The following is a 17,631-nucleotide window of genomic DNA, read 5'->3' on the forward strand; positions in this document are numbered from 1 at the left end:
CTGACCTGTCCGGGCCCGCGTCCCGTTCTGGCCCGGGGGCAGGACCGCGGCGGCGGCACCCAACGGCGGCTCCGTGCCCATGGCAACGCGGGGGGGCGGGCGGCGAAGCGAGCGCGGAGCCCCCCGGGCACGAGGCGGAGGGCCCGCGGGAGCCACCGCCGCCGCGCCGCGCCGCGCGGGAACAACGCGGGGCCAGGCGGGGCACGGCGCCGCTCCCGCCGCGGGACCGGCCGCCCTCCCGCCCGCGCCGGGACGCGGGGGAGCCGCGCCGAGTCCCCCACGCCGACAGCAGCAGGAGTAGGAGGAAGGAGACGCGGGCGCCGGCGGGACCCCGGCGCGTAGCGGAGAGGGCGGGCGCGGAGGCACCGCCGCGCCGGGAGGGGGCCGGTCCCGCCGGCCCAGGGGGTGGCGGCGGCGGCGGCGGGGCTGGGTCCCTCCGCCGCGTGCTGGGGACGGCGCCCCGCCCCGCCCGGGGGTCCCACCCCCTCCGGCTGCCCGCCAGCCAGGAGGGCAGCGGCCGAGCGCCCGGCCCGCGCCCCGGCGCGGTGGGCTGGGCTGGGCTGAGCCGGCTGCTCCCGCCGGTCGCTTTCCCTTCCCTTTCCCGGGCCGGCCCCTCCCCCCGGCCCATTGATTTCCAGGCGGGAGGCGCACGCGGTGCCGCCGGGCTGTGCCGGGGCCGCCGCCGGGCCCGGCGCTGCCCCCCCCAGCCCCATTACCTGGCTCGGCCCCGCTTGACTCGGCGCTGCCGGGTCCCCCTCGCCGCAGCCCCCGCCTCAGCCCGGCCCGCTCCGCCTACTGTTACAGTCCGTCGGGGAACAATGACGTCCCTCCGCCGGCCTCTTGCATCCGGGGCCCGGCGCCGGCCGGGCAGGCGGGCGGGCGGGGGGAGGAGAGGAGGCGGCGGCGGCGGCGGGGGGAACAGCGAGCGCCTCCGGGTCACACGGGGACCGGCACCGCCCCTGTGCCGCGGCCGGGAGCCGCTAGAGGGGGCTCGGCGACCCCCGGCCCGGGCGCGGGGCACACGCCGGCTGCGGGCGGCGCCGGTCCCCGTGCGGAGGGGAGGGGACGCTCCGCTCCCCGCCGCAGACCTTCGGTACGAGCTCGTCCCCGCCTCCCGGGCCGAAGGTTTCGCTCTCTGGTTCATCCCTCTGGTTCATGTTTTATCGCTCCGCGCCCAAAGAGCGGCCATAAACGCTGGCCCGGTCCCCGGAGCCGCCCACGGGGGGCTGGGCGGGCCCCGCCGGCCGCCGCGGAGGGGACCCCGGCACCCGGCACATGAGGGGCGGGAGGGCTGCGGCCCTGCGGGCGCCGGTGCCCGCCATCGAGTTCCCTGAGGAGAGCCCGGAGCCGCGCTTTGACGGTAAGCGGTGCTGAGGCAGCCCTGTGGGCGAGCGGGGAAATCGCCCCTTTCCCCCGGCTGGCAGGGAGGGAAGCAGGGTAGAACCGCCGCCTTCCTCTTCCCGTCCTTCCCCACCGCTCCGAGGCAGCGGCGGCCGCGGGGGTGATGCAAGAGCGGCCAGGCCCTCAGCAGCGCCCTGCCCCGAGGCCGCCGTGCCGGCTCCCCCGGCCTCGGGCACGGGGCGCCTCGGCCTCCCCGGGCGGCTGCTTGCCGTCTACACTTAAAGAAATTAATTAGCTTCCTAATTAGCCTCTTAAGCTACTCGCTCAGTGGCAGCGTGAGTGCTGCCTCTGCGAGCCGCGGTTGTGTTGGAGCCGTGGCTGGCTGTGCATTGTTTTGTTGTTTAGTTAAATAGGTGTCGGCTGAGACTTAAGCTCATTCGTCTGACTGTCCTCTTCCAGAATCGGATGTGCCGGCGGAGCTGCGGGTTGCAAACGGGTCGCAGAAATTTGTGAAGTTCACTTCGACCATCCAGAACCAGCTGCTGCTTGTGTCACTGCTGGAGCATCTCTGTCACATGTACACGCACAACCCCGTTCACTCCAGGGGTTTGTTCCGAAGTTAGTAAGAGGAGTTCATTCCTGGCTCTCAAACTGCTTTACTGCAATATGTGCCAGACCCTTCTGTGCAGAATTACAGTGGAATATCAATACAAAGCTGTAGGTTTCATCCCGCTGGGACAAGAATGATTCTGTGAAGATCATGAATACCTCAAATCAACAGAATTGGCAATGACAACTTGTCTTATTTTTGAAAACAGTAACAGAATATTGCTGTAGATGTAAGGATCAGACAGTTCTGTTCCAGCTAGATCATGTGAGTTGCATCATGAGAAGGACAGCAGGGTGAATTATATTACTGTTAAATGTGATCTAAAAATGCTGGTAGAAGAGGAATTCAATAAAATATTTGCCAAGAAATAGTTGCAGTAGAGTCTTCACTAAATAGGTCAACATTATATTCTGTGAAAATCTGAGTAGATACCTCTGCAAATTCTTTATTTTGCCATAAAGTCCCTTGATATCATTCAGGGAATTTTCAGTTTTAAGTGCGAAGTGTTACTTTTAAAATATCTTCTTGGTATATGACTTATCATGGGTATTTTGTTCATTTAGGCATATACTTAGTGCATTTAAGAAAGCATATTCATGGGTTTTGTCCCTACTTTACATCACTGCAGACAATAAAATTTAATGTGTTTTTCATAGCTAAAATTTTTGCCATTCATAACGTCACAGTTGCACCCCTCTCCAGCATTTATGAGCTTTCGTTTGCCACAGTTTTTACTCCAAATGAGAAAGATGAGGTGGTGGAAGGGAGCAGCTTCATTCTCTGTCATGAGTATGTGCACAAGTGTGTGGGTTTGGATGGGAGTTAGAAAATCGTGACACTACCACTTGTGATTAGAAATCCATCCTCCTAATTGTGAACCTGCTTTGAATTTTTTCTTTTCACTGATCAAAAATAGTCCAAAAGTAAAACGTAAGTGAATAGGTGGATGTTTGTATAATTCATCTGCTGAGTTGAGGAAGAAGAGGAGATGCAGTTGTGACCCTGGAAGTCATGGCAACTAACTGTATTATGTGAAGGGATTCCCATAGAGCAGCTCTAGTTTGGATTGAATTAGTTTTAATTGCTAAGAGTAGGGGAACAGCATTAGAGTAGAAGGGGTTGTTCAGTTTTTTGGACACAATATCTTTCAAATAAGATTTCTTGCTTAAAAATCGTATGTGGTCTTATTGGCTGGCTCTATTTAATGTTTTTCTGGCCTTTCTCTGTTCCTTTGTGCAGTTCTTCGTCAGACTTTCACGAGGACAGGTTTACTCTCCCCTTTTGTCTTTTGTGATGAGTTCAGTACTGTAAGACTGCAGCACAACAGAGCCATTACTGAATTGATGAAAGCAGCTAATCAACAAATACTTAACGGGGTAAGCTCTGTTACATGTCTTCGGCAACCTCTGCAGTAAGGAGCTTTTGTTTAGGGGTGATTTTAATATTGGATTGGGTCTTTTTAATAATTATACAAAATAACTCCTTATCTGTTTGGGATGGCATGCTCTGGTTGTATAGGTGCAAACCGGTCTTTGAAGCCATCAATATTTTGTATCTTATTAAATAGTAATAATAAAACAAGGGGGTTTTTTATAAACAAAGGCAAGGTGTAAGTATTGCTACAGCTTTTTTTGACAGACATCCATTTTCAACTTTAAATTGTTGGTTATGCTAACACTCTCATATTTACATTAGTAGAGGGTGTAGTTTGTGTACTTCAGGTTGAATCAGACCTGTTTGCTTATCTTGCTGCTTGAACTAAGCTAATTAATTTTGTTTTAAACACATTTTAGGGCCCTGATTTTATCCTGTTTGCCAGCAGAACTCTAAAAAGGGCAGTGATCTCCCCAGCAGAGAGATGTTAACAGATTACCAGTGGGATAATAATACTTTAATTTGCTGAAGCTCTCTGCAGCATGTGAATGGCTGTCAGTCACCTCGTCTTCTTCCAAGAAGGAGGTTGCAGTTTCTGTTTTGATGAAGCTGTCTGTGCCACTGGCACAGCAGACATGTTACTCTTTTTATATGTCACGTTGCATTTTGTTGTTTTGTAGGAACTTGATAACGGAGAGTCTCTTGCAATTGGGTACGTATTCAAAGCATGTAGAAATACTAAATTAACTCCTTCCCTAAACTTCTGTGCGCCACTCTGGATTTAATTAATACTGCATTTCATATTTTGGCTCTGAAACATAGAAAAAAAGGCAAAGGTTTCTCCATTTTCTCAGAATGATGTGGGTGATAATTTGTTCTTCAGTCCGACTCTCGTAGCCAGTGCCACAGTTCAGGAATTCAAGATTTATCAGGCATCAATGTAAAAGAATTAATCTGCACACCTCTGTTAAAACAGAGAATGGATTTGTAGCATGTGTGCATGCTCTTGCAGTCTGCTGGTTTTCAATATTCACTGAACCTCAGGCTGGTACATTATGGTCATGTCAAAGTACTTTCTTCTTCTTTTCATAACGTGAATAATATTTTTGGAATGTGTACAACTGTATCTTACTTGTAAGTTGTAATTTAGTTTAATGCAACCTAACTTTTCTCAATTAGGGAGAAAGAAGTTCTCTTTGAAGCACAGACTTCACGATACTTGAATGAATTTGAGGAGGTTGCAAGGCTAGGAAGAGGAGGATATGGCAAAGTATACAAGGTATTCATTACCTCCCATATAAAAATGCTCTGTTTATATATCTAGTTTTTCATTGGAATTTGGAGTTACTGTTTCAGCTGTACTGCCAAATGTTTTTTGAATAGAAGAGGTGCAAATCTATACCTTAGAAGAAAGTTGGTGTGTAATAAGGTTTGTTTTTCAGAAGCAGGATGTATCAGATGTTTTACTTTGTGTATTTTGACCCTTTTAAAGGGAATGAAAACTCCTTATTTGACATGTGAAGTATTATGGTCTATTGGAACTGATTGGTCTGAGCACCCCAATGCTTTAGTTGTGGCTGCTTTTAAAAAATGAGCCTCGGTATGAACATCAACTGTCCAAGCCAATGCTGAGTTGTGTAAGTACTTGTAGTGTATGGCCAGCCCTAGTTTCCCCATGAGGGATATGGCATGTGGAAACGACAATCGTGGTCTCACATATTTATTGAGGACCTGTTAAGCAGTTATCAGGACCTGTCCTATCCGTGTGTGACTGCAGGGGCCTAATCCCAGTTTCATTCCCTGATACTGGTGATACTCCATAGGAATGAGGTGCAGAAATAAAATTTTGGAAAATAGTGAGTTTGAAAGGATTTAATTAATCCAAGCACATTAACGTCTAATTTTCTCCTCTTGTAATTGTTTTCAGGTCAGAAACAAGTTAGATGGTCAGTTCTATGCTATTAAAAAAATTAAAATTAAGAAGGCTACAAGAAGAGATTGCATGAAGGTATTCTTCTTCCTGTATTTTGTCCCTGTTTTAACTCCTCTGTAGCTTATTCTGTTCTGATTTATTAATGTAGCTAATACAATTTTTTATGCATTCTGAATTTCTAAAGGTTTGGGCCTATCAATACCTAGTGGAAAAAAAGCAAATGAGATGCATTAAAGTCCATTAAAAGAACTATATTAACTACTTGAATTTGATCATCTCTTCAGTCAATTTTTTTAAAAGCTTTCAATTTTTTTTCTGTTACTGTAACAATTTCATCTCTTCTTTCTCTCTTACTTTTTGTTACCTTTCATGTTCACTAAGCACCCCGAACAAAGGAGTGTCACACTGTGGTTTTTTTGTTCTTTTTAGGTGCTCCGAGAAGTCAAAGTGCTGGCTGGGCTGCAGCATCCCAATATTGTAGGCTACCACACTGCTTGGATGGAGCAAGTTCAAACAGTACATCCAAAAGGAAAGTACAGCTCTTTGTCTAATTCTTGCTTGCATCTTACAACCTCTGTACTGTTATTTTCAGGAGGGTATTACTTCTCTGATAAAATGACTATTTTTTTCCCCTCCTTAAAAGAACTGAAAGAAAAGGAAATCACAGGTGATCACCAGGTCCTTCTGTGCACTCAATCCCTCCTTACCAAATAATTTATCTGTTACTTAATGATTAATTTGGAACTGTGGAAATATTAGCTTTACTTGTGGTAAGACATGAGGAGGATTTTAAAGTTTTGTGATGGTCAGTGAAATGCAGTGAAAACCTTTTAATGCAAGAAGTAGTGAGTTGATGAGAAGAATGAATGCTGAGGAATGAACCACCTCAGATATTGGGGGGGAAGTGATGAATCAGACAAAAACGCCACAAATTTGCAACTGTGTTTTGAAGTCTCAGAGATACAACAAAACTAGAATAAGCATCACAGCATGCTTCTCTTTGGATCTGGAAAAGATCTAAGAAAAACTGAAAGAGCCTGGAAGTATATACTTTGAAGGATAAAATCCCCCCACCTAAAACTCTTTGTTTTGCTTTCCAAGTTAGATTTTTTAAACTTGATGAATTGTGTTTGTAGACCTGCACTGACAGAGCAATTGTATTTTTTGTGTTTCAGCTACTGTCTGTAGCTGTTGAGAATTTATCTACTTTTGTGTTCATTTTACACCTTCTCTGTTTTTCTCTTCAGGTTCTTTGTTCTCAGCTCTTTGCACGCTCGGCCCTTTGGTCCCTTTGTAACCCTAATCCACTGGTCGCTTTCTAGTCCTTTCCTGGAATGCCTTTAGCAATTAAATCTTTTGATCCTCTCTTAGTGGGAGGTTTGGCTATGCTCTGTATAACTTTATTGCTTTCCAAGTCACTGACTTGATGCCCATCCAGCCATAAACACAAAAGAAAATGCATAGGAAGTTGACAGTAGAGTAGAACAGGCAAAACTTTTTAACCAATGATCCAGAGAATCGCGAGGGAAGCAATTGTTTAATGCTGGGGGTCCTTCATAAGTATTTAATGGTGGTAATGGAAGTGTGTAATGAAATCTATAGGTAGCTTCTGTGGTACTTAATGGTTTCCCTTGTCTTACAAAATTGATGTTTTATATTTGCTTCTGTGTCCTAAAACAGATTTTTCATCAAAAAATGCATTTTTAATGACAATTATTTCTAAGATATCAAATGTCTTCAAAACAGCAGCAGTGTGATGTGAAGGGTGATGCCTTGTGGAGCTGCTTCTTTAACTGTGTGTTATTCTATGCATTATTACATACTCTGTACATATATTCTATTTCATAAAATACCATAATTATCTTTGCATCCAACAGGTAAAACAGTAATGGAGTTGCAACCATTATTTTTGGAGCAAGAGAGTAGCAGGTGAGTATTACTAATCTCAGTGGTAACGTATCTTAAACTTTATCTTCAGCTGTCCAAAATCCCTGCTGGTAGAAAGTATTAAATCAGCTGGAGCCTGAACTGACTGTTATGTAATCCTGGTGTTTTTTGTGGGGAAGCAGCTGAACTCTTGGGAGTGCTGTTTGCAGCTGGGGAAAAAAAAAAAATCAGTCTGGTGTATCACAAATAGATGGTATGAAACCGTGTACTTATTTGGGTTTCTCTCCCTTTGTTATTTTCAGTGATCACTGTCACATCCAGAGTGTGGAAGGTGGTAGTTCAATTATCTTTGCTGACGTTACCTCACAAGAAAAGAAGTCCTGTGACAGTACCAGTCTTAAAAATGAGCGTAGAGAATCAGTGCAGAATATGGATGTAAGGAATGATTTCTCCAACAGTGATAGCAAGGAGTGTGTGAGACCAAATAAATGTGAATTATCCATAGAACTACAAGAAGGCTTTGTAAATAATGTTTATAATTTATCAACTGATGTGGACAATCATTCAACACGGGGGCCTCATTCCAGTCTGGATCCTGGTGCTAGCACTGAGAGCGAGTCCTGCTCTGAAAGCAAGTCCTGCACTGAAGTATGCTCCAAAAATGAGGTAGCACTCTGTGGAGAGTTTGAGGTAAATACTTGTCTGCTCTCTAATTTTGTGGTGTTTTTAAAGTAGTTCAGTAGACGGTGGAAATGAATGATTTATAACAATAAATTTAAAAGAAGGGAATGACTGCAAGCAGAGCCAAAAGTTCAGACTATTTTTACTTAAGTGGGTAACATCATTCATTACAAGGAAGCTGACCAGAGGAGCTGGCAAAGCTCAGCATCTCTGAGGAACTTTCCATGTGTTAGGCATCTTGAATCTTTCAAAGTACCTGCATGAATAAAAAGCACTACTGCTGCATTAAACAGCCCCATCAAAATTGAAAATCTTCAGCTTTCACTAATGAATGCTAAAGCAGCTGTTAATGATGAAAGTGTCTTGGTACAGCCATGTGGTGCCCATGCAGTGTAGGAGTACATGGGAAAGAGATAAAAGCACATTTGAGCAGGGAAGCATTTGTGCTTCTGAAACCTTGTTGTCTTTTATACCATACCACTGCTCTGTTTTGTGTAACACAAGCAGCTCTGGAATGCTCCAAGCTTTTGCTTTCACTCGGAGTTCCCTCTTGCTAGACAGCCAGTTTTAAATGTGTCTGCTCAAGTTGTCCAGGTTATCAGGTGAACTGGTCCATTACTGGAAACTGAGCTGCATATTCAGGGTAATAAACAGTTGGACTCAAAGGTCATTTCCAACCAAAACAATTCTGTGATTCCATAAAATGCCATATCAAGAAGTTGATTTTTTTCTGCTATTTTATATTGATTAAGCTGGAATAAAACTCTGTTTAGTATTTCTAGAGGGTTTCAAACTCTAATTTGAATATTAAAGGCACATCTGGCAGTTTTGTTTGCATTTATCATATAACAATTGTTAAAATTTAAGAAACAAGCAAAAAACTCCCCCAAACTAGATAGCATTGTTGCGTCTGCTTTTTGAGTGCAACGGATTGCTAATACTACACTTGATGTCCTTTTGGAACCTGTTTTTGGAGGGGTTTCTTGTTTAATAAATTTTGGTGTTTATTTGCTTTAAAGAAAATAACTAAGGAAATACTGTTCATGTTCCAATGGTAAAATTATGGCCCATTATTTTTCCGTTAGGTGGAGTATCAGTTGATGCTTCATATACAAATGCAGCTGTGTGAAATATCCTTGTGGGACTGGATTGCTGACCGTAATAAAAGATACAGCAAGAGATCAGAGGACACTTCTAGTAAGATTCATCACTGTCTTATTCATTGTAAAGCAAATAAATTTTTTTTTGATAATTCGAAGTGCAGTTATCCAATTTTATTTTACTTCAGCAGCTTGTAATACAGATCTTCATTAAATTCCTTAGTCATTTCATCAAATAGGAGCTTGTATTGAATTTTTCCATGATAGATGTTGGTAAAAGAATTGAAATTCCTGAGTTTTAGACAGCTCTTCAAAAGAGAATGACTGAATGCCTGAGGCCTAGTTGTTACCAGGGGAGATCAGTGTCTGGGCAATACTCTGTATTTGAAACAGAGTTTTTTATTGACAGAATCTGCTGCTTCTCAGAAAGCTGGTTAAAGGCTAATTTATCTGCTGCAGGAAATACAATTATATCATTTGCTCCAGACAGGTTAATTTGTAATAGGCTAAAGAATGTAACGTTGGCTTTTTTTCTGAGTGACCAGGGGGTTCTCCTGCCCTCCTACCAAGCAGTCATCAGTAACTGTTGACTCTTGGAAGAGCAAATCCAATGCTCTTAAAGCAGCAGAGACATGTTCCATTCTCTGGGGCGGGTGTATAAAAGCAGCATATGCACATCAGGTTGTAAAACAAAATGTGTGATTAATGTTTTATCTTGGTTTTAATCACTCTTAAGGTAAATCTGTTCTTTTCATTCCTAGAGACAGGTTTACCAGCAAACTGACAGCTGACTTCCACTAATCTCTCCTGTAATCATCATCTTTAAGCTTTCATGAGCTAAAATATGATGTTCTTGGTCAGGAAATGACAGAATTATGATGGCATTTGAGCTTGTAAAATGCTGTTTTCACACATTTTCATGGAAAAGGTGAATGTTATCATAGGTTAGACATGAAGAAATAGAAATCCAAATGTAAATGGTGAGTGTTCAAAAAGACACATTAAATATGGGTCATTAGAGCACAGAGACAAAGTAATTTAATAAAATAGTAATATGAGGTCAAAACAAGGAGGTGCTAATTTTATTTAGGACAGCTACAGCCAGAGGAGATGGAGGAATTTCAGAGGGTAGCACAGCAGCAGCAGGATTAGGAACAAAACAAAAAGAGTGTAAAGCAATACAGACAGCATGTCACTACGTAAATTAGTATGATTTTATCTGGAACTGTATTTTTCATGCTAGGTCAAGACTTACATGAAAATAGAGTTTGTTAAATTCATAACCAAATAACTGTCTGATGGGGTTTGGAAGACTCTTTTGAGGAGGACATATATTCATGGTTCCTGAACTTTCCTTTTGGGAATTTTGATGTTAGTGACTTTTTGCTGATTCAGAAATAGCATCTTGAGAGAAGCGTGGCAAAATCCATTTTTAAAACATGCTCATTCTGCTAAAAATTTATTCCACAGCATAAATAAACAGAATTCAACAAGACATACCACCATAATCTTACATCACTCAATAAAACCAGCTGAAATAATTTCAATTGTTTTAAGGTCCATACCATCTCGTGGATGTTCATTGGACAATGAAGATTTTCCAGGAGATAGTAGAAGGAGTTTGTTATATCCACAGCATGGGAGTGATGCATAGAGACATTAAAGTAAGTTCATCAAATTACTACTTGAGGTCGAAGAAAACACAGACATTATGGGAGAATGAATAGAGAGAATAGTTGCTTTCATTGAGATGACCTGGACTCTTAAGAATTTAGTTGTTACATCTGAAAAAATACATGATCTCCTCTATTAGCATGGTCATACTTTCTTTACTATCAGTATACTACTCAGTTACACTGACTTACTAGTGCATTTTAAGCTCTGGAGGTGTTTTCTCCTTTGAAGCCATTTTCCTGTCAGAAACAGGCATGGTCAGATTGGTTTTCTTTTGTCTCAGTCTTTCCTTAACCAGGGTAGAAACTTAATTACCTAAAAAAAAATATTTGAGGTAATCACAAAAATAAGCAAAGCCACTTGATTACACCTCAGTTTGCTAACTGCGTACAGTTAGCTTTTGAAAATATATTCTAGTTGCTTGCTTACTGATAGACCTGAATAGCAAGGTAGTGAATGTGTGTTTTCCTACTCAGATTTTCTGCATCTCATACAGCAGCCGTATGAAGGAATCCTGATTATTAAAACTTCACGTGCAGAAGCTTGGAACTACTTGAAATCACACAATCTTCAGTCTGGATTCATTTTCATTTTTCTGTCAAATGTTTCAGGGTGAACAGTTTTTCAGTTTGCCTTATCATTTAGCATCATCATGGCCATATTGTCCAAAGTCTGGTAGTCATATAAAGAATTCCAGAATTCCATACAGTTACTGCAAACCTGGTTTTAAACCAGTTCTCATGGTTTTCACCATATACTCCTCTAATGGTGACTTTGCAGATACCTAGCAGAGACTAATTTCTGGGATAATATTCTAAGGAAGTCTTTCAATGTGTGAATATCTGAGAACAGAAGCCCAGTGGGTGGCTCTCCTGGATATGTTTTTACTAAAGTGGATATGAGAAGCCTAGCAACTTGTTCAACAGGGCTGCATCTTTTAAATTTGATCTGCATTGAATAAAGGAAAATAATGGAGATTGTTCCTCTCTTGTTAAACTATTCACATCTCCTTTATACACTAATAAAAGACCAACTGTTTTCTTTGTGCCACCTGAGCAAGTTTGGGGGATGTTTCTAGATACACAATGCTTGCATTTCTCCTTCTTAGTGGTCCTGTAACCAAAATATATGGATAAAAACTGTTTCAGTTTTCTGAGTCAGAGCTCTCAAGTCTGTCATAAATTGGCTTTTTTTTTTTAGCAGCTTCCCAGAACCAATTAGCATATTGCAGCTGCTTATCAAACAGAAAATGTATTTTGGTTTGTATTATGTCTAGCCCTGCTACATCAGTTGGTCAAATTTACTGTCCACTCTTGCCTGTTCCTGTTTACTGTTCTGCAAATTTCCCAGTTTATGTTGGGGAAAAAAATAAATACTTAATGTTTTCACTAAATCTAGGTTTTCTTCTCTTTTGCTTTTCTTCCTTTTTTCCTAGATCCTTCTAGGTATGTGGTCTTTTGGCCCAAATGGTATTGCTAGCACATGATTTGGTATCAGCAATGACTATTTTTTCTCTCCCACTACTAAAAAATGTTAAATAATCATCTTATACCTGGATACAGGATAAAAACACTGGATTTTATAGACTTCGAAACAGCTGAAATTCTGTAATTCTTTATACGGACATATTTTTAAATTGTGTTCTGTCTTCATTTGCAGCCTAGAAATATCTTTCTACATGGATCAGATCACCAGGTAAAAATAGGTGACTTTGGATTAGCCTGCAAAGACCTTCTTGGGGATGATGCAGACCAGTGGTTTCAGACAGAAGGGATAAATGGTAAGAGAAGAAAGTGTAAATGTGTTTCAGTGTTTAAGTTCCCATGGTATTATAATCATTAGTGTTACCTGCAAGGGTAACACCACTTACTAAGTCTCAATTGCCCTTCAAAGGACTGGCACATACTTCAGGAGTGGGGACCTGCCTCTATGCCTCACCAGAACAGCTGCAGGGATCTGACTATGATTTCAAGGTAGAGAACTTTGTTTCTTCTTTTCTCTATTAACACAATAGATAATAGAAATAAATCAAGCCTTTCAATAGGCAAATATGTATTTGATAAGTACATAAATGTTCCTCCTACTGTGACTCCTAGTGTTTCTGTTGAAACATGAATTTCAACTTTGCCTTCTCATTTGCTATTAAAGCAAAACTTATTTAATATACTGAGAATGTATATAGATTTGAATTTGAGTCCTTTAAGTAGTGTCATGATACTCTTCATATCATCATGAAACTTGTTATGAAACTTTTTCATATCATGATTTTATGAGAAAAATAAGTCCACTAAGTTGAAATAGTTATCCCAGAATTTTCTCTTCACCTCATTAACAGTCAGACATGTACAGCATGGGTGTTATCCTGCTAGAACTCTTCCAACCATTTGGAACAGAAATGGAAAGAACAGAAGTTCTTACACGTTTAAGGACTGGCCAAATTCCTCATGCTTTCCACAAGCAATGGCCCACTCAGGCCAAGTATGTGCAACTCCTCACCAGCGCCCGAGCTGCGGAACGCCCAACAGCGCCTCAGCTGCGGGACAGTGAACTCTTCCACACCACAGACCAGGTAACGTGTGCCAGTGGCCGCAGCCCCTACAGCCTAAAGGGACACAAAAAGGAAATGCCCTTTGTATCCCTGCCTGCATTACCTTTGTTTGGCTTTCAACTTTATCACGCGTTCCTCTTAAGACTCTTTTTCTGATTGCAGTATTTCCGGTGTCTCTGCAATGACATAGCTGGTCGTTAACTTTAGGCAACTTTATCAAGACGGTACAGTTGAGGAGTATTTTTATAAGTCAGAAAAGCTTTCAAAGCTTTTCACTACATCTGCAGTCTCTTCTAATCATCTTTCCTTTCCATACCCCACTGCTCTGTGGATTAAGTTGTAGTATCAGGAATGTAGAATAGCTGAGTGCTGCTGCATTATGTCTGTAGAGGATTGCAAACACTATTAGAGTAGGTCAGTAAGGCTTTATCCTTGCTTAGCTATAAATGAAGTAAATTGACTCTCATTTTCAGGTTATTTCTAACCTCCAACAGAAGGTGAGACAGCAAGAAGAAGAAATAGAGAAGCTGAGGGAGACAATACGACTGCTTTCTGAAGAGCAAGATGAACAAACAAGAGTAGGCTCTCCTGTCTAAGTACAGAAGAACTAACCTCGATTGTGTGTTAAGTTATATAAAATATGTCTTTTTTTACATAAAATACTTTAATGCATTTTCATTTGGCCGTCTGTTCTTAAAAGGTATTTATCCTTTTGCTTTGACCAAAGGCTGCTGAGAAAGGAATCATGTTGCAGTGGAAAAATTAAGAGCACAGCTTATATTTACATAGGATTAATTTACATACCCTAGCTATTGAACAAACATGTTACACAAGAGTTACAGAAAAGGAAGGTCACACCCAAGAGGCAGCTGTAATGCTTTTATTATTTTAGGATTCTGTCCAACCGCAATTCCTAAAATACATTTCTGAAAAGACTCAAACATTACAGCAGGCATGAGGCGGAGTAAGATTAAAACAACACCACCATGAAGGGCAGAGGCTCACTTGAGCAGCTTCATCACAGAGCTGAAAGGTGCCAGGTTCTCACAGGACTTCATCCACCTCTGCACGTTGGCCGGGGCGGTGTTGGCGGCGCCCGTCTGCTGCAGCGCGCACCACGCCACCACGTCGGCCACCGTCAGTTCCGTGCCCACCAGCCACGAGCTCCTGCCCAGGGCAGCGTTCATGGAGCGCAGCACTGCCCCTCTCTCCTTGCTGCTGCCTTCTTTCAGCTGGAACAGGGCTGTGTCCACCCAGCTGTCTATCAGAGTTGAGGTAACTGCATTGTACTTCTGCCCAAACAGGGAGAAGAGAAATCGAGCGATGTTCCCCTCTCCTTCTATAGGGCACATGGTTTGAATGCTAAACTTCATCTGGGGTTTGGGAACTGAAATGAACAGAAAGAAAAAAAAAAGTGAATACAACATAGTAAAGAAATCAACTAGAACCGTAATTCCATGATGTATGTTTGTGATGCCAGCAACACTGTTAAAATCATTAACCTGATGAAGATTTTGGTCTTGTGGGATAAAGAAATCACTTTTTGAAAAACTCAGCCAAATCTCCTCCATAATTTCTCCTCTAGCAACCTTATTTGTAGAAACTGAAAAACATTTTTATTAAAAAAAATTCCTGAGGGTACAAACAACCCTGTCAATGGCATGTGTATTTTAACAGTAGTAACTATAAACAAGAATCTTCCTCTTCTGGCCCAGCATGGTTCATAGCTATGAAAAGAGAGCAGAAATATTTCCTGCCTCTTCATCTCCATATGTCAGCACAGGGACACACAGAGGCATCCGTGTGCAAGGGCTTATAGCACAAGTTTCATTTTCTCACCTATTGTAAAATACTGCTCTACAAATTTCATTCTTACCATCCTTCCAAATCAGAGTAAAGCCCAACTGATACTCATGACGTGGCTTCTTCTTAGTCTGCTCTCCAAAGCATTTCAAGAGGTTTTCTGGCACACTTTTCACTGATGAATGTGTGTGAACAGCTGATAATATTTTGTACCGTTCACAAAGCAGACTGTGTATCACTAACAGTGACAGTGGAGGTAGAGAAGGATTTGCATTGATGACAACATCTTTCAGGGCACCATAATCCTGAATGGAAAGTAGAACATTCAGCAGGTAAGACACGTTCCAGATCATACTCATAACTACTGCTCTCATTTGACACCAAAATGTACACAGTCATGCATGCGTATATCTGAAATTCTAATGATATTTGAGTAAATAAATTCAAGCTTGGACATTTAAAACTTGTGTAGACCTTTAAACATCTTCCTTTCTCAACATGTTATTCAAGGACACGACTGAGGTAAATTCTACTCCAAGATGAAGCCAATGCTAAAGTTTCCAGTTTAGTAACAAACAAGAAACCAACTGTTGAAATTTCAAAATTAACTATTCTCACTTGAAATTATAACCAAATGAGCATACATAGAACTAACATTTATAAATGTTTGTATCTATAATCTGGATGGCCAAAATGAAATGGTAACTACAGGTTGCATATTGAGTTCTGAGTGTCCCAGGTTTTAATGCCCCCCTTCCAACCCTGAAAACTGAATGTAAAGAAAGTACCCACCACTGTAAGTCACTAAACTCACCTTTCCAAGCATCAGATCTAAATCTGCTCCATTTGTTGTCAGAGGAGAAAATTCATCAGTTTGAATGATATTTGTTACATCAAAGTCAGCATCTGGGGTTTGTATCATCTTGGAGAGCCCATCCACAGCACTCTTCAGTTCATACAGGCGCTTCAGGATCTCCTCCTGGCGGGATTCAAGTGCTTGAAGTGATGGGTCAACCTCTTCCTGCAGGAGAGGAAAAACCAAGGCCTGGTTAATGTTCACTCAGCTCACTTAACAGTAAGTTTTGAAATACTAAACCCCTTGAAATAGACCATTGTGAATATCGTGGACTTATTTTTATCAGTTATCTCTTGTCTGTATGAGTGTGGTGAGATGGTGTGTTTAATCAATTCCTGAAATCTTTCTGCTTAATAGATTTTTTAAAAACCATTAGTTATAGCAAACTCTGTAACACAGTCAGAATCAGACAGTTGGCAGTGAAGTGCTGAACGATGACTGAAAAATCAAAGACAGCTTGTCAGGTTCTTTTTTAAGCCCAGAGGAGCAGATGGATAAGTTTGTGGTACACCGGCCACACAAGGAAACTTTGACAAATCAGGTAGTTCATTAAAGTGAAAAGCCCTGCAGGTTTAGATGGATGGCATAGCGTGGATTCAGTCTTTGTTTCAGAGTATATAAATTATAGTGGGAAAAAAAAGACTGGGCTTTGTTACATGTTAACACCAATGCAGCTTTTTATCTCAGTTACAAGCATCACATCTTACAATCTCTTTTAAAGGATGAAAAATGCATTCCTGTGGCAGGTTTTAAGTCTAAAAGCTTAAAATAACGTTAAAAAAGATGTTCAAATAGCCTATTTCTAAGCATCCTGAATAAGGATTAACAAAACCCAAACTATCATGGATGAAGAGATAAACAAGGCATCCAAGTAAAATCTTTATATCCACTTAAAATAATATTCTGAAAGACAAGGGAAGAGCTCCTAAGTGACCATTATTTAGTTAGCACACAATTCCATACGTTGCATGGGAAGGCATTTCGTTAGTTAAGTTCTGTCCCAAAGTTACTCCTACTGAGAATCCCCACCATCAACCTGAGTGAGGGCACAGCAAATCCGTGATGGCATCAAGCTAAAACCGGCCACAAGTGGCCTGTGAGAATTCCATGCATTCCTGGCACTGGAGAGAGGCTGCTCAGCTAGACCGGCGTAACACAGTGTTTGGCATTTTTGTCTTATTTAAGGCAAAAGAAAGCGAGACTAGAAAGAGAGGGTGTGTGGCTGGCTAACTCCCGAGCCGGGCCGGCAGGGCGATGATGCAGCAGGACAGAACGAGGCCTGCTGGGCACTCACGGGGCTGCCAGGGAGCTCGGCAAGGCCATTCAAACATAAAAACCGCCACAGGGACACACACGAGAGCCCAGAAAAGTCAAAATGAAAACTACTGAAGGCTTCAAAAACATTACAGAACAATTCCTGGAAACGTTGGTTTTATTCTACGCTCGGACGCGGCGCGTACGGCGAGGCGGAGCAGGGCCGCTCCCGCGGGCTGAGGCGGTGGACTCGGCCCCGTGAGCTCTCCGGCAAAGGAGGCTCCTCCCGCTCCCCCCCGGGGCTCACCGGAGGGAATACCGGCCCAGCGGCCACGTGCCTGACCTCTCCAGGGCGAGCACCGCGGGCCGCAGCCCGAGCAAGTCCTTCCGCCCACCCCTCGCTCCTACCTGCGGCGGCGCGGCGGCGCCGGGGGCTCGGTGCAGGTTGGGCAGGGGGTACATGCAGGTGGGCAGGTGCTCGGCCAACACCCCCGCGCCGTGCAGCGGCCGCACCTTGTACATCGCGGGCATGGCGGCGCCCGCCCCGCCGCGCGCCCGCCCCGCCGCCGC

General features: G+C 43.1%; 3 protein-coding genes across 3 annotated transcripts in view; 1 reads left to right on the forward strand and 2 right to left on the reverse strand.

Moving 5' to 3' along the window:
• The window catches only part of USP42 (ubiquitin specific peptidase 42), an 18,229-nt gene extending 17,429 nt beyond the window's left edge, over positions 1 to 800 (reverse strand). Inside the window, exon 1 of the mRNA XM_066197737.1 lies at positions 717 to 800. The gene's annotated coding sequence lies outside the window, so the exon portion shown is untranslated. The remainder of the gene's footprint in view (positions 1 to 716) is intronic.
• Positions 735 to 13,826, forward strand: EIF2AK1 (eukaryotic translation initiation factor 2 alpha kinase 1). The gene is given in 17 exon segments (XM_066197739.1): positions 735 to 1,095; positions 1,098 to 1,273; positions 1,276 to 1,360; positions 1,801 to 1,959; positions 3,191 to 3,327; positions 4,006 to 4,037; positions 4,505 to 4,604; positions 5,253 to 5,333; positions 5,688 to 5,785; positions 7,134 to 7,187; positions 7,448 to 7,835; positions 8,912 to 9,023; positions 10,484 to 10,590; positions 12,260 to 12,380; positions 12,494 to 12,573; positions 12,936 to 13,169; positions 13,622 to 13,826. Coding segments are annotated over 17 exon segments (2,364 nt in total). The 5' UTR covers positions 735 to 818; the 3' UTR covers positions 13,745 to 13,826.
• Positions 13,827 to 14,012: 186 nt separating this feature from the next.
• Positions 14,013 to 17,627, reverse strand: AIMP2 (aminoacyl tRNA synthetase complex interacting multifunctional protein 2). The gene is made up of 4 exons (XM_066197742.1): positions 17,470 to 17,627; positions 15,766 to 15,972; positions 15,025 to 15,256; positions 14,013 to 14,535 (listed from the first exon to the last, which is right to left on the reverse strand). Exons 1-4 carry the CDS (start codon positions 17,590 to 17,592, stop codon positions 14,150 to 14,152), a joined length of 948 nt encoding a protein of 315 aa, XP_066053839.1. The 5' UTR covers positions 17,593 to 17,627; the 3' UTR covers positions 14,013 to 14,149.
• Between the last annotated feature and the right edge of the window lie 4 nt (positions 17,628 to 17,631).

This window comes from Chamaea fasciata, unplaced genomic scaffold (assembly GCF_029207755.1).
Source record: "Chamaea fasciata isolate MVZ Bird 193981 ecotype frontalis unplaced genomic scaffold, bChaFas1.0.hap1 SCAF_16, whole genome shotgun sequence".
Classification (NCBI taxonomy): domain Eukaryota; kingdom Metazoa; phylum Chordata; class Aves; order Passeriformes; family Sylviidae; genus Chamaea; species Chamaea fasciata.

Coding starts and splice junctions, on each gene's coding strand:
- AIMP2 (XM_066197742.1), bottom strand. CDS start 17,592: ATGCCCGCGATGTACAAGGTGCGGCCGCTGCACGGCGCGGGGGTGTTG. Junction 15,973..17,469: donor GCGCCGCCGCGCCGCCGCAG/GTAGGAGCGAGG, acceptor CCTCTCCTGCAG/GAAGAGGTTGACCCATCACT. Junction 15,257..15,765: donor TAGATCTGATGCTTGGAAAG/GTGAGTTTAGTG, acceptor CTTTCCATTCAG/GATTATGGTGCCCTGAAAGA.